Consider the following 16,497-nt stretch of genomic DNA (forward strand, 5'->3'; position numbering starts at 1 on the left):
TTGTGGTAAAAGGATGGATTTGGAACTAAAAACAGTATTTATGGTAAATTTTCTAGCCATTGTGCACTGTGTGCAAAATGTGTATGTGTAACTGATACATGTTCTGGATTTATGGATTTAGTGTGTGTATATTTTATGTTGAAAGTGATGAATGATGTGGCTCTTAACCTGATTACTTTTTACTTGTAATGTACATCTAACAGCATGCAGAAGGAATAAAACATTCCATTCAGGGAAAAATACGGCTTTTATTTTTAACATGGTTTGTCAAACTATCACAGGAGTGCTCAGTATCTAAGAAAATACATGCCCACAAGATTTTACATTTTAAACCGTTTTGTTACATCGGTATTTTTTCTATGGTTATGAACAGAACAGGGTTGTAGAACTAGGTGCTCTCATCACTTCTCACTTTGCTTTTGATTTTGGTCTGTAAACAAGAACAAAGTATTCAAGCTCTCCATTTGTTCTTTTTGTTTCTCTCAATGAACTATTTGTCAAACTCAACTGCTTCTTACAATTTGAAGTAACTGAAATTTATACCTCAACAAGTGGCAAGCAGTGTTATGAACCCAGGCTTGAGTGGAAGTCTATTAGGGTGTGCAACATCCAGGACTTGCAGCATCATCCAGAACTCAGAATTGGCTTATTGTTAAAATAATCTCATACTACTGAATATTTTAACTGTCTTTTTATGTGGTGTTTTTTCAGTTTTTTGCAGTATTGAAAGGAATGGTCAAGGAATGGTATATCAGGCTGAAGATATGGTAATATCAAAACAAACTGTTGCAGATAATCGAATTGAATACTTCTAATACGCTAGTTTGTATACATACTTACAGTGTCCTGCTTGCATTCAGTCGTATCTGTACTGTAATTCAGATATGCATAGATAAACAAGCTCATCTTGCTGAGAATTTCTCTGTTGTGTTTTCTTTCCTTAGCCTCATAGATTGTTTTTTGGTAGACTCAGCAGCTGTGAGCCTTACGATGTCTCCCACAGGAGATTTTCTAGCTTCAACACATGTAGATGATCTTGGAATTTATTTGTGGTGAGTATGTAATATATCTATTTCTATACAGAATTTCAGATGGGGAAGAATTCTTTTAATCACCTTTATCGCAAATAGAGAATTGTTTTGGAAAGTATCATCTCCAGGGTTTTGTCTTCTCTGGTTCCAATTCAGACAGGTATTCTGTATTGTTGTGATTCATAAATCTTGAAATCTCTTGCAGTTAAGATATTTATTCTGATAATTAAATGATCTAAACGTTTTTTCTAAATGTTTCTTTCTTACTCTAAAGATTTCCTGTTACGCCATTCCAAAAGTTTTTCTTTGACTCTACTATTTTTTTTTTTTACCCCTTTTGAAATGTCAGTGCTCATACAGTGTTACTTTCTGAAGGGCTTTACTTCTTGTCCTGATATACAATGTTGTCTGAGACTTCTGAGTAGAATTTGGAAGTTGTGATTATTTCTGTTTATTAATGATAGATGTGCACAGATGTAAAATGTGTTTTAGCTCAATTTCCTCCTGATACGGCTTTAAAGCAAATGACTGGTTAGGTCCAGTACTGAAGTAACACACCTTTTAAGTGGTTTGGTGTTCTTTTTTCCTTTTGATAGATTGATAGATCTTTCAGGTTACATTTGTTGCCTGTAGTTTTGCCTGAGGGGTGTTCAATTGTTAGACCTTTCTATGCTTAAGTAAAAGTGCTTCATTGTGAATAATGACAGATGTTTTTACCTAGCCCTGGTTTATATTGACAGAAAAAATCATTTGCCAGAATGACTTGTGTGCATGTTCCAAACCTCAAGAAAATTTGCTAAGAGTACTACTCTGAAATTCTGTGAAAGCAGGATGAATCATTTGTATTTGCGTAATGTATTGTACATATTAAGTACAAAGCAAGCTTTTTAGATAGGCAATTTTGGATTTTCAAGTAAATACAATGGCAATGATTGAAGTAATCATACTTCATAATGCCATATGTATTAAATGTTCTTGGCAATAATACTTCAGCATAACTTTTATGTTTCAGACTTCCAGATGATGCATATCGCCACGTTTCATTTCTTGTTTATCTAGCAGATGAGGAAAACTAATCTTGAATAGTGAACTGCCGTAGTGCAGTAGTATTAGACTGCAGTAAAAATTATGTCTAAAATACTTGTTCCTGTTCACCTGAAAATTGTTTTAAAATGCCTGTCTTATTTTTCAGGTCAAACCGTTCTCTGTATTCACTTGTCTCTTTACGGCCCCTTCCAGCAGATTATGAACCTTCTATGGTGACACGCCCTAGCACCTGCCCTATGCAAGGTAATCTTCAGATGAAAGAGTATTTTATTTTCAGTTTGGTATTGTATTTCAAACAGGAGATGGTTTGCTTCCTCAGTGAAAACTCATTGTGTCTTAGCATTCTTTCTCTGAACTGTTCCTAATGCTTCTACCATTTTTGGCATACTTACTCATACACTAATACTATTTACTAAAATCTAGTCACTTTTCTATATTCAAGACATAAAGAATTACATTGTGATGATCTCCACATCTTCAAGGAGATTTTGTAGGTAATAAAAACGTGCTATTTGCTGTCTTTCTTTAATCACAGACTTGAGTAATACCTTCCATTTTGACATCTGTGAGGCCAGTTTGAAATTAATGTTACTGTTTGGTGGTGGGAAGGGGATTGATTGTTGTTCTGCTTCCCTCCAACTTTTTTGTCTGCCCGTATGCCATAGTAGTTTCACTGCTGTGTATAGTCTTATTGGAAGAGAATTGGGTTCAGCTGACCTGCCATGTACCTGTGCTAGATTCCCAGTGAAAGAAAGGCCTAAATTGCATTTTTGATACGTTTACTAGAAATGGTTGTGCTTCTGAAGGCCTCTAGATGGAGATCTTGTCTGCCGAAGTTTAGCAGTGCCTACATTTAGATCTCCATCTGGAGGAGAAACACACCTAACTATTGACTGCATAAAAGAGCAAGGAACATACTTGATGATGACTGCTTTATTAAGCACATATGTACTTAGATACTTAAATTAGGGAGACAGGATTTCATCCCAAAACTTTGAATGTTATAATCCTATAAACTGATTCTGGCTGAATGCTTTCATGCACTTTCTGCCTTCAGCAAATGTAAAGTTCTTGTTTAGACGCCCAGAGCTTTTAACGGTTTACATTTCTTTGTTGTTTTAGGCTTTTCTATCACATTCATGGTTTCAGCCCTCTAATATTTTGCAAAAAGGAAGTGAAAGTAGAGGTTTTTGGTCAAGGCCACATAGAAAGTTTAGAGAAAACCTAATGACAGACTTCATGTCTTTTGTTGTGTGATGTTGTGCTTTAGTGTTGAGATTTTCCTCATTTTGATGTGCCACTTCAGTCATACCTATGAACAGGTTGTGAATATTGTGCGTATTTAAATGCAAAGATTTTTACAGATTTGTAACTCAGAAATAAAACTGCTGTGCATATTAAAAGTAATCCATTGTTCTTGTTTTAGGACTTCTATAAATTGCTTTTATATCATTTCGGCCAAAGCGCATAAATCGTGTTAGTCTTTAAAATCTTGTTTATTCAATTCTGCGTTTTAGCTATAACTGTTTGCAATTTAAATTTAATATTTCATAGGGTTAATAAAAATTGTTTCTGTAGCTTTTCAGCTATATGTTATGCTAGTACCCATATATATAGCTGTTACGCATGTTTTTCAAAAATTGCAAAAGAAATAATCGTGGGGTTTTTATTTTTAAAAAAATAAATGGGAAGTATGTATGTTCGTAAAAGATAATCTGTTCTTGAAAGATGTGGATGTGGCAGGAGATGAAGAAACATGTGATGAGATGATAGAATATGTCTCACCTGAGCAATTGGGAGAGCAGCTGGTGACCCTTTCCTCATTACCGGAATCAAGATGGAAAAATCTCCTCAGTCTTGATGTTATCAAGGTAATGATAGGCACACCTAACTTTTGCCTTTAGTATTTCTGCAACATGCAAAATAGCTGTCTGAAGGCAGATATTTCCATGTCAATGCAGCTAATAAGGTGTTCTAGGTTATGCCTCCAAATCACTGTCGGGCATTCCCATAATCGGAAAAAGAGGGAATGTGCAAAAAATAGTAGTGTACAGCCAGATATATTTGCCCTTGTTCTATGAGCTGCGTTTACCTAATCAGAAAATTTGATACCACATTTGATACCAGGTGTTTTTCAAGATTTTGCAGTAGAAGACTATATGGTGATTTTCACAATTTCTGGGATTTGGGGGACGGGCTGTTTTTCTTCTAAACAGTAGCTTCATATTTAGTGGTATAACATTTTACCTATATATTTACTTTTCAGTTAGTCCTTACAGTTTTCATAGTAAAAAGCTTGACAAAGAAAATTCCCACATGTTCTTACTATGATGATGATTTTAATTCAAACATCTAATTAACAGAAAAAAAATAAACCAAGAGAGCCACCAAAAGTTCCCAAGACAGCCCCTTTCTTCATCCCAACAGTTCCTGGTCTTATACCCCGATACATTGCTCCAGAGGAAGAGAATGATACACAGGTAAAAACAAGAATCGATATAATAGTGTTTATCTAGTATATTTTTAAAAAAAAATTTAAATGCTTTTTAGTGCTGAGTGAAATCTTGCTAACGACTTTAAAGTACTAGTTTTAACACATTTACAGTAATGCTTTCTTTCTTAAAGTCTTTTATTTTGTCAGTAGGAAAAGAATCTAATTGAGATGTAAAAATATGTTTGCGTATTCATGTACCCTCTCTTGTACTTTCATGGTCTAGTCAAAGGTAGTAAACCTTGGAATACTGGCACAGAAATCTGATTTCTACATTCATCTTGAAGAAGCCCTGAGCACTAATGAATGTAAGTTAACAAGGCATTTCACTAAAAATGTAGATGCTAATAATATTTTGATAAATGCTTCATTTATAGTGCCAGAATTGTAACATGTGAGGAGAAAAATACGCATAGTACAGTAGCAAAGGCAAAGAGGATGACTCTTATGTATAAAGCTGACTAATACATAGATAGCCAATCGATAGATCAAAGATCAATTGGTACTCCAGCTTGCCTGCAGCATGGAGCCCAGTTCTGGCTAAAATCCATGTAGAGGAAAAAGGTAACATTTCTAAGATTGTTAGACTTTTTTGGAAATTGTGATGATCTCACCCAGAAAAGGTGCTATGTGTTATTTGTATGGTAAGAGAAGAAAGGAATGATCTGGTAAGGAATAGTCTGGTGATACACTGAAACATGAAAAATGTAATTTGCCTAGCAAGTTCTATTTTCAAGGGCTACTTCTCTAAACACTCAGCGAGCTTAGAGCTTTAATTGATTGCTTTATAATTTAAAGCTTAAGAAAAAAAAATTGATACAAAAATAAGCTGCTGGATTTCTTTTAACATTCAATTCATTTTGAAATTCAGTCACTTAAATTGCCTGTGGAATGTACCTGCCGTTTTCCCTGTTTAACTTGTGTTGTAACAGAATCATTGAAATTCAGATTTTTGGAAATGATTGCTAATATAGCTGGCTTGGAAATGTAAATGGATAGTCACTGGTAGCCTGTCCACAAGGCAGTTCTGGTGGGAATTTTTCTACCCCTTCTTAAACTCTTTTGGGATGACCAGCCTACTCAACTGCACTTAAAACATTTTGTGTGCAGAACTTCATTATCTATCACAAACAAGGTGTGTTTTTATGCTGTTTTTGGTATTTCTGTTGATAGTATTCTATTAAGCTGCCTCAGAGCTGCTCAGAGAAGAGTGAAACATGAGGTGAATATTTTAAAACCTAGCCAAGCACCTAGAGGCTGGCTGCACCAGGGAGCAAGGGCACTCCATGATGCATTGCAGTAGTGATCCCGTGGGCCTCCTTCAGGCCATCTGTTTTCTGTAAGGCAGTTGTGCTCCAGGGTCTGTGCTGTAATCCCAATCCGGGGAGCCTGTTGATCATGACTCAGGAAGCTGCTGGTGTGTAACATGGCTCTGTGCTTGCTAGTTTACAAGCATCTCTTCTAAAGGTGACTAGGCTATGCAAATGAATAGTATGCTAGAAGCCATCCTTACTTACTATTGGGATGGAGACAGGGTTTCATACCTCGCATCAGGACTGTGGAACATAGGTTGAGCTGGGCACCTTTTCCACATTGTATGTGTACCAACTTCATAGTTATGTTCCATGTTTGGTTTTTTAATGTCACAGCATAAAAATGCGTTAATGCATCTGTTTAGTACTGTTAATATCACAGTTGCATTTAAAGCTAGCTAATGATTTTCATAGGAATCAAATACAGATGAAACAGATTTATACCACCTAAGGAATATTAGCCAATGCCAGATACCATTAGTTACCATGATATAAGAGTATAAGAAGTTGCTCTTCTTAGCAACTTCTTAGCAAAAGAAACATCAATTAGAAGCATCTTTTAAAATGTTTTTACCAACAGCTGTGTTTGCAACCATACATATTTTTATTTCTGCATTTTTAAAGCAAATGGATGGAATTCTCAAAGATCAGGTAGGATTGTAGAAATCCTGAGGAAGAACATTTATGAAGAGGAGGAAGGAGTTTGTAAATTGCATGTATTTCTACCAGGGAAAAGATTTCCCACACCCACCACCCCCCAGGTCCCAGGAAAAGCAGGAGGAATTCACTTAACAAAAGTAATAATTACCTTAGATGCACTAGGTGACCCTTGATTTAGCTTAATGTCAATAAGAGTAAACACTGTAAAGATTCCTAGTAAAAGTAGTACCCTGTCTCTTCTAGGATATATTTGCAGTAACACCTTGAAGTCCCAAGTATATATATATATTTTTGGCAAGAGATGTAAAACGACAATGTTATATTGTTAATAAGAAACTTTGTTCATCTTAAAAGACAGAAATGGGAAAAAAAGTGATACAAATACAAAGATTTTACTTGTATTTTTCAAGGTGAACTTGCAAATAAAATGCAACTGTGTTATTAGAGATGCACTTCTCTGTAGTATCTGATGGGACAGTAAATTAAAGCAGGATGGCATTTTATGGAAAACAAAAAAATAAGGAAACAGTAGAAACTTCAAACATAGAGTCACTGCTTAAGAGTTTTGGAATAAATCTGTCCACATGAAGGATTTGTAAGATTCTTTTCTGCAAATGTTGCTGATAATATATCCCTCAATGCTTTAACACAGATACAGCTCCACTTAATTTACTGAAAAGCCTGGGACCATCTAATATTGAGATAGAACTAAGGGGTTTGGCCCCTGAAGGTGGTGGCTCAATGGAAGTGATGCTAAGCTTTTTGAGAATGATTGGGATGATGCTGAACAAGAAGTACAACTTTGAACTTGCTCAGGCATACCTTGCACTATTTTTAAAGGTAACAATTTTCTTACCAAACTGAATTTCTTCTTAAAATTTTATGTTAGTCCTGTTTAAAATGATGGTTGTCCAGTAAAAGGATGTAAATTGTTTGCTGGAAGGAGTTATCTTAAGTGATTTTTGTTGGGGATGATTTTAAAATGACTAACTGAATGTATTGGATAATTTGATAACTCACCTGGTCACAGTCAAGAAAAACTTGCAAAACCCAGATATTGTGAAGAGGACCGTGCTAGACAGGTTTTGTTCTGGTATTCGTTACTTAGAATTGTTCTTATTTTTTGTAACATACCTAACTACTTAATGGTTGTTAATTGCTAAGCTAAGATATGCTATGTCTTAAGTAAGAAAATAATACAATGCACAATGTTTGGGAAAGTAAAATATGCGTTCTTTCTTATCACTAGACATTGCAAGCCTGAGTTTTACTTTCCATGTCAGTGGGTTGCCTTTCTTCTGTTACCCGTTAAGCATCACAGAGCTAATGAAATTATTGCCAGGTGTGTGGAAGTTAGAAAGTTATTGTGATAAAATACAGTAGCAGTTACTCTTAGAGAGAAAGTAGTTCAGCAGAAGATTGAAACCCTTCTGATGTACAAATGCTTACCTTGTCAAGATACTCTGATTTATGAAACTGTGGGAAAGGAATTAATTACAGTTTACTAGAAGAAAAGTTGTTATAAACATTCAGACACATGTAATACTGTCTGTTTAACTGAATATTTCTTACTAGCAATATTGCAGGGATTGGTTTTAAAGATAGAGTGTAATGCTGGATAAATATGACTTGCTCTTTTCCTTTTGTTGGCGTTAAATAGAACGCGTGGGGCAGCTTCCACAAGAACAAGTAGTGCAGACAAATAGGAATAGATCTGTAGAGTGAAACAGTTAGGGTTGAGGTCTTGATATTCATTCACCAGTGGCTTTTTATCATGTCTATTTATTATTAGGCTGTTTTTTATTAGTCTGGTCCCATGGACTGGATATGATTAATAGTTGCAATATTAGATGTTAGAATTAATTTTCTGTTTAGTTTCATACAAAAGAAATTTAGTTCTTGCAGGGTATATTAGGGACAGCTAGGTAATTTGCCTCAGAAATGTACTCCTGATCTGAACTACGGTAGAGTAATACAAACTCACCCTGTGACACATGAACACCAGCATCTTTTGTTGGAGGTTCCAAGTAAAACAGCTCTGAACTTAGCAAGACTCCTAGATTTAAGATGTAGCCAGAAAAATAACTATTCCATCCATTAAGCAGTAATAATTTATTGCCTCTCTACAGGATTGGAAGGTTTCTTTCCTTTACGCTTTTCCAAGGTTACTGTTTATTACATAGAGAGACAACATTTCCCTGTATCAGTATAGGGTGTGCTTGGCATCAGTCTACTTGCTTTATGCAACATGGATAATTATCTGATTGATAATAATCCTGATTGACAGGGCATCTGTTTAGCCTTTCTAGCCCAAAAAGGAATTTGTGATGCATGTTGAAAAGAGGAGAAAGTTACCCTCTAGAAAAGTGTGTGAAGAAGAAGATGATGGAGTAAAGCAATAACATATTTAAGACATTTTGCTGCCTTATCCCATCTAATACATATGTGGGAGTAAAATGGCTTGTAAAAGACTGACAAAAGGGAGGCAGCATTAAATGGAGGGAATTAATTGAAGGAAGAGAGTCCTTCCCTTACTTGGAACATTCCTGAGAGTAAAATATTGGAAACTGATCTTTTAATTTTTTTATTATCTGTGTTTCTTTCACTAACTGCTTGTTTTCATTTTCAGTTACATCTTAAGATTCTCTCATCAGAGCCAAACCTATTGGAAGAGGTATCCAGATTGTCAACGCAACTTGAGGAAACTTGGATTCATTTGCGGACGATCTTCAATCAGAGTCTGTGTGTGTTAACATATGTGAAAAGCGCTTTGCTGTAAAATACTTACAGGTTTTGTCTGCATAAAATTCGCCTCGGAATAATAGTACAACTTATTACCAAAAATACTGGATTCCAAGAATTATACTGGGACTTCTGATGCTGTATTTTGTACATCTGTGTATGGCAAAGTATTTCAGAACGTGCATAACTGAGTATTTTTGTTAACTTCAGTCGGAGCAAAAATGAGTATGTGCAGCTTAAATATTCATGTTGTATTAGTTTGTGCTGTCAATGAATACACAGTTGAACAGGTATAGGTAATGTAGCTAGTTACCTTATGCTTTCATGACCAAAAATGTAAATCAGAATGAAGAAATGACTTGCAAAAAAAAAAAAAAGGGTGAGTTCTGTGCAGGAGACCAAAACCTATATTGTGCTTAATAAACAATTATTGTTGATGCAAAAATAAAAAAAAAGTCTGAATTATTAACAATTTATTAACAATAGTTTAAAGCAAATGAATATAAAAATCGCATTCCTCTGCGCTGAGAGTGCTTTTCATATAAGGTTTGTAAAAATCAGTTTTCTTCTCACTTTGGCAAGCTGTATTCACTATTTTGTGTCAGACACCTATTCTGAAAGCAAAGATTTCTAGTTGCACTACAAATGATGGAATTTGGGGGGAAAAAAAAAAAACTAAACCAAAAAAAAAGGCACCCTTTTTTTATAACCAGGTTTCTTGCTCTAATTTTGGAGGCTCAATTTCTTACAAAAATTAGGATTCTTTTCTTAAGGAGATAAAGAGTACCAGAGTAAAAGCTTTGAGTTGTGGGGAATTTTTAGTTGAATCTGATGTTATTTTTATGAATTGGTATTTAGATTTCAAATAATAAGGTTTGGGCAGAGTTTGGGAACTCATGAATGGGATTATCTTAAACTTTGCTGTTTGAGAGCATTGCCTCACAGCAGAAGAATTTCCTGAACAAGGCCTTTGCTGTATTTCACACACTCCAGCTACAGACACAGACTAACAGAGTAACTAATACAATTGTAGGCAATTTTAATGAGAAAACTTGAAAGATGGGTTCATTGCATTTAGCATAAGACTGAAACAATACGTTTTGTTGTTCTATATGTGTGATTGTTTTTTTAATGCCATCACATTATGGAACTCTTTTTAGTATGTATCCTGGAACAAATTATCTGCAAACATGTAAATGCAGCGTAGAGTACGCAATACTGCCTGAAACAAGCGACAATTCCACAGGTATCATCAGATCAGCATCCTTTTGGCTGCCCAAATTTGTAAGAAATTCCGTCAGCGTTATCAAAGAAGTGCAGAGGTGATGGGAAGTCAGCTTTTACAGCTTCCCTATGTTGTTCTGACTGTTCTTTCTCTGTAACTTTGACTCACGTTAAAGCTTGAAGAGAACAGAAGTTTACAGACTGTGTCATTCCAGCCAACTAGGACAGAGAATGTGGGGTCCATGGGAATGATGTACACCTGAGGCTTTTTCATGAAGTTTACTACTGAGATTTAAGAAAATCCTTTGTGCCATAGAATGATTAGCTTCTGGTGATACGGTTCTCAAGAACCCATTACTCCTAATTTCTTGAATGGATCTGAAGCAGTCCCACATCCCTCAAACCTTAATGTGATGTTACAAACTTCTGAGCTTATAGGTGTTACTGTAACTAATTTAGAAGATCTTAAAGAATAATTTTTTGAACCAAGACATTAGAATATTAAAGGATGAGTAAGTCAGTAGTTGCAGACCTGCCTCAGTAGAAGAAGGAACAGTGGAAAAAGAACTTTCCTCTTGGATCAGAGCAAAGGTCTGTCAAGCCTAGTATCCTGTCTCCAGCTGGAGCAAGGAATAGATACAAAGGGTCTAGCAAACAGGTCATGTATAAAGTGATCCTTTCTCAAGCGTATTGCACCAGCTTTCAGCAGCTATTTAAGTACTTCATGACCCAGTCATATTCTGTGACAGACCTGTTTGTTCTCTGTGAGTTCATCTAATCTCTTTTAGAACCCATTTATCCTTCACAACATCCTGTAGTAATGGGACCTACAATTTAATTAAATACTAAGGGAAATAATGTATTTCTGTTTGTATACTCCAGACCTGCTATCTTCTAATGTTGTATGCCCCTCCTACTTCTTGAATGTGACAAATAATTGTGCTTTATTCTTCATGCTTCACAGCCTCTCAGCCACAGAGCAGTTGTGGAGTGGCTTCTACTTGTGAAGGAGATACATCATTTTACTGAGTGCACACATGTATTTTTTCACTGACATACAAGAACATTTTTTGGGCACAGAGTTTTCAATCTGTATGTGCAGGATTTGTCTACAAAATTTGTGAGATTTGTAAAGGAGTTGGTTTTTTTTTTCTTTCATTCTTTTTTTCAGGACTACTTGATATAATCAGGAGAAAAAAGACATGCTTTTTGCCAAACAGGCCATTCTTGTAAGAGCAAAACCAGCAAGCTAATTTTTGTGAACAATTTATGTATCACGCTGTTGACATAATATTTGCAGTCTGGATGACCTCATTAAATGTGTTAATGCAGTTTCTTACATCATACACAGATGTGTTTTAAGTCTACTTGGAACACTTCAATTGTTTCCTTCAGAAAATAGCCTTCAGATGTTAGTGATATCCCACCTCCTTTACTCTTTTGTCTTTCCCTCAACATTCCTAGTCATCACTGCTATTTCAGAAGTGTTTGACTATTCTTAAAGCTGGTTCCAGTCTTAAACCAATAGCTCTGATTGCTTCTTGTTCTTAGTCTTTTATTTTGTCCTTTTTTCCCTGCATCAGAATGGTGAGCAACTTTTTGCCATTAATAACTTCTTCAGAAATAAAAAATAATTTCCACTTGCTAGTGGATGCAAGTGGATATTTCACCTGCTACTTCCTTCACAAGACACCAAGGACAATATCTTGTGATATTAGTCAAAAGTTGTTGATTACAAGTGGTAAGACACATTACAATTGAATTTGATAGACTGGGCTTTGCGTTACCCATAAGAATTCAGTTTAGCCTATTGGCATTGTAATGGCATATGCAATAGGGTGTGAGAAAAATCACTAGCTGGATTAAGGGATATAGTTGTCGTTAACCCTATGTTTTCTTCCAAGCAGGACAACTACTGAAGATTTTACCATTCTTATACAATGCTAAGCCCGTTTTAGGCTAGCTCTGACTAGCAGCTTGCTATTAGGATTGTCCATGTTGCTGAGCGTCACAGCACTCCTCCCAGCTTGTTCTCAAGTCTGTTACTCGCCTGTGCCTGCCTGTGTTCCTGTGCTCCGTTTTCACCATGATTTTCTCTGCTCTTTTGGCTTCCGAGCATAGCTGCTCCTCTTAGCAACTCCTGTACACAGTAATCCTGTCAAGTTAGGTCTCAGTACTTCCACTGTTTTCTTTTGACTGTGTTGTGCTTTCCAAACTGGTTTGGTACTCAAGGTTGTTTTGACACCAAACCGGTTAGTTGGATCTTGTTCCCTGAATTTGTTGCTAGCTGGATTCAAATTCTGAACAGTGACGATTGCTCCTCTCTGAACCATAATAAGCCTTCACTGCAATCTTTAGTTTCCTTTTTCTTTCAAGTAAAAATATAGGTATTAGGAGGAAAAACATGCAAATATGAAGTGAGAGTAAACGGATGCAAATGTTTACGCATTTTCCAGCAGCCAGTATAGACCACTGAATTGAAGCACTGGAGCACTTTGTATGTTTCAAATTTAACTCTTGTTTCTTCAAAAGAAATGTTAGGGAAAATCTCAAGTCTGTGCAAATTGTCATAATGCAAGTGTCATTGTCCCAGAGTAAGTAAATGGAAGGTACTTATTTGCATTCTGTGAAGTAGAAAAGCCAAAGTATTTGTTGGCATATTTGAACTCTGTTGATGAGCTGTGTTGAAGGAGTTTACCATTGTTTAAAGATCACCAGTACGTAAGTAGTTTCTCCTTTTGACTGTTGACATCAGCAGATGTTTCCTGAGCATGGTATGTTAGCATATCAATCTTTTCAGTACATCACCAGTTGTAAAACTTGTGCTTCTTAAGAATTACTTACTTGATAAAAAATTACCTTTTTAAAAAAAAAAATTTACCTTTTTAGAGATGAGGAATCCAATCAGTGCCTTACTTGACGTCAGTGCAAGGAGCCTGCTTTACTTTTTCGATGGGTTTGCAGTATGTGTTAGAGGAGAATAAAATGCTGTTGTTAAATGTCCTTAGCACCTGTGCTTTTCTTTTTGTGAAGCTATGATAAACTGAGGAAAGCAAAATGAAGGACAAAATAACGAAGATCTTTCTACCCTGGCTGTTACATGTTCCCCAGAAGGACTGAGTGAGCTCTCTGATGCTCTTGCACATCATGGAGCTTTGCCAGTTAGTGGCAGTCTCTGGAAGATAACCTTTTCTCCACTGGTGTGTGCACTGCTAGTTCACAAAACAGCCCGTGTGGCTAAGTGGAGGTGCATACTATTGCCCTGACTCCCCAGCACTGATGTGCTGGCTCTGTGAGTGTTCGAGTATGCCAGTGATAAGGGTCATCCCCCTGAAGGATCAGACCACCTTGGTGATTGGCAGTTAGCTGAAATCACCCATAGAATTAATCAGAATAAGGTAGAATAAAATAATGTCTTTGTGGAATCCTCACTCAGTTGCTATGTTTTTAAAGGCTATGGAAATAAAAAGAAACTTACCCACTTAAATTAGGTCCAGAGGATTCCTTCATCCTGTGTTAGCCTGTAGCCAAGTTGCTAGTTGCCTTACAGCTACATAGCTGAAGATCTAGCACTTGCTGTCTCTTGAGTTGCCCAATGTTTGTCTTGGAATAAGATGTGAATTTAGCAACTCATCCCTTTCATTAGCACCCCAAACTCTCCTTGAGGGTTATTCAGATTCACATGTCTCAGACGGATTTTGTAAACTTAGCTCACTAAAAAAGTGGTTATGACATTCCTCCCTTACAGCCAGTGATGTTCCCTACTGCTTTAGAAATGTTAGCATGTCTTTGGCATGGCTGGTACTGAAAAGTCATCAGCCTGTTGTAACGCAACATGTCCCTTCCTGTCATGTGGGGTAAATGTGTTCTCAGAGTGAGTCAGGTTACATTTCCTGTTGAACGTAAGGTTTGATCAGGCTTGTGCAGCTGGTTGTTCACATTTGAGATTAACCTTTATATTTGCCCATTGCTTTGGGTCGATGAAAGGTCGAGGGATGACTGCCCAATTCTCTCTGAAGAATTACATTTCAACAGAATCAAAATAAACGTAAGCTATTTCAGCAGTGCTTACATCAGTGCTTAGCTGAGATGGTTTATTCATGGTGCTAGAATAAACAGCATCATCTGTATCCCTGGAGCTCCCTTCATGTTGATGGCTGAGGATGACATCCTACTGGTGCATGTGGAAAGGGCAGAAATACTTGATGCCTTTTTTTGCTTCAGTCTTCACAGGCAAAGCCTGCTTCCATTTTCTGTGTGTACCAACATCCTTTCTGAAGGAGAGGAGCTGCCAACAATGGGGGAGCAATGCATTAGAAAGACTTTTGAGTGCAGTGCTCTGAAGTCACATTATAACCATGGGACTGCACAGGACTTACTGTCCGATATAATAGCAATGCCTATCGGCTATAAAAAAGCATTGTGATCAAGGAGGTCCCCGACAACTGGATTGAGGCTGTTGTGCCCATTTTTAAAAAAGGTGAAGTGGAGGATCCTGGGAACTATTGGTTGAATCAAACTTATCTCAGTCTCCAAAACAATGGAGCATGTGCTGCGTGTGCTTTTGGAATCCATCTCCAGTACGCAAAGGGCAGGATGAAGAACAACCAGCAGAGAGTCATGCGGGCAAACCATGCTTGACCAAGCTTGATGCCTTCTAGGATGAAATGCCTGGTTAGGCAGACAAAGGAAGAGCCATGAATTTAATGACAAAATTCAGTGCAAGTGTAACAGTATGTAATTACTTAATAGTCTATTATTAAACATCTCAAATTGCTACTGTTAAAGTCAACAGGCATGCTGTCAGTTAAGATTTTGCAAATTTTGGTGCTTGTTCACTGCATTCTTTGCGCCATGTACCTTTTATACTGTGAGCTGGCTTACGGGTGATAATGGGTCTAGAGCATAGAGGTGTGAATTACTTTTGCAGTAATCTAGTATAATTGGCATTACGGAAATTAATTTAGTCACATTCTAATTATGCTTAATGCATTATTATTTTGTTAAATATCCCATAGCAAAGCAGCTCAATAAATTAGATGCAGCAATGTTGAATAATGCTACTGGCATTCGAGAGATTTGCAGTGAGGCGTAGAAGAATTAGACTGGCAAGTGAGTTGAAAGTATTTCAAGTGAATGTCTGATAAGAAAAATTATTCTAAAAAAATTGGTGGGTGCCACAACACATTTGACCATTTACAAGTTCTTGCCTTTTATCCCTGGAGGCTTCATTCTCATGTGTCGCCACCATATTATGTCCCCTGCTGCAGCTATAGACCTTTCTTCTTTTATAATAGCTTCTACAGCCTGACTATTTTATAACCATTTGGTTACACAATTTGTGCTTGGTGAAAGACCCTCTTCCTAGGGTTCAAGGCACTTAGTCTGGGAACGGTGAGAGGTCCAAGAAACACTGTTAAGAGAGACTGTAAAAGCATGTAGCCAGCTGAGAAAGAGACACAAAGTGCAGTTTTCTTAGGGAAAAAGTGGTCTAGAAATGTATTTCTGGAGTAAGACTCTTCTGCTTATGATTTGAGAGAGTAGGAGTCTCAAAATTGTAAAAGAAACAGACTGGGATGTATCTTTTCAGGAGCTAGGGACTTACTGCAATTAAATCTCACTCCTTAGCAAGGAAAACACCTGAAGTGTTGTAAAGAAACTGTCAGAAGTCCAAAGTAAGAAAGATTGTTAGACCTCAGGAAAAGGATGGACCCCAGTACAGTGGTACTTGGCCCAGGAGAGGATGTCCTTCTAGTGATGCTGTCCCCTTTGCAGCATCTCCCACAATAATTAATGAAAATATCAGAGCAGAAACCTGAATACCAGAGCAGGAATCATGACAGAAAAACTGCTTGGAAGAGGGGAACACAGAGCCTCTTTTTACACAGGAGGAACGGGAGACAGTGAAGCAAATAGCAGTGATCCCACAGGCAAGCAATTATCTGACTGCTGAAAGCCCATAGTGGGTAGAGACGGGCATCCACATGTT

The 16,497-nt window shown here is 36.9% G+C and overlaps 1 protein-coding gene across 1 annotated transcript; it reads left to right on the forward strand.

Moving 5' to 3' along the window:
- Window positions 1-944: 944 nt before the first annotated feature.
- On the forward strand, window positions 945-9,463 carry LOC104072747 (WD repeat-containing protein 36-like; the record flags this gene model as incomplete). Its single annotated transcript, XM_009572298.1, has 7 exons — window positions 945-1,052; window positions 2,224-2,321; window positions 3,807-3,949; window positions 4,442-4,558; window positions 4,796-4,877; window positions 7,195-7,382; window positions 9,172-9,463. Coding segments are annotated over 7 exons (886 nt in total), but the record flags the coding sequence as incomplete, so codon positions are not given.
- Window positions 9,464-16,497: the final 7,034 nt, after the last annotated feature.

Source organism: Fulmarus glacialis, unplaced genomic scaffold (genome assembly GCF_000690835.1).
Source record: "Fulmarus glacialis isolate BGI_N327 unplaced genomic scaffold, ASM69083v1 Scaffold43882, whole genome shotgun sequence".
NCBI lineage: Eukaryota > Metazoa > Chordata > Aves > Procellariiformes > Procellariidae > Fulmarus > Fulmarus glacialis.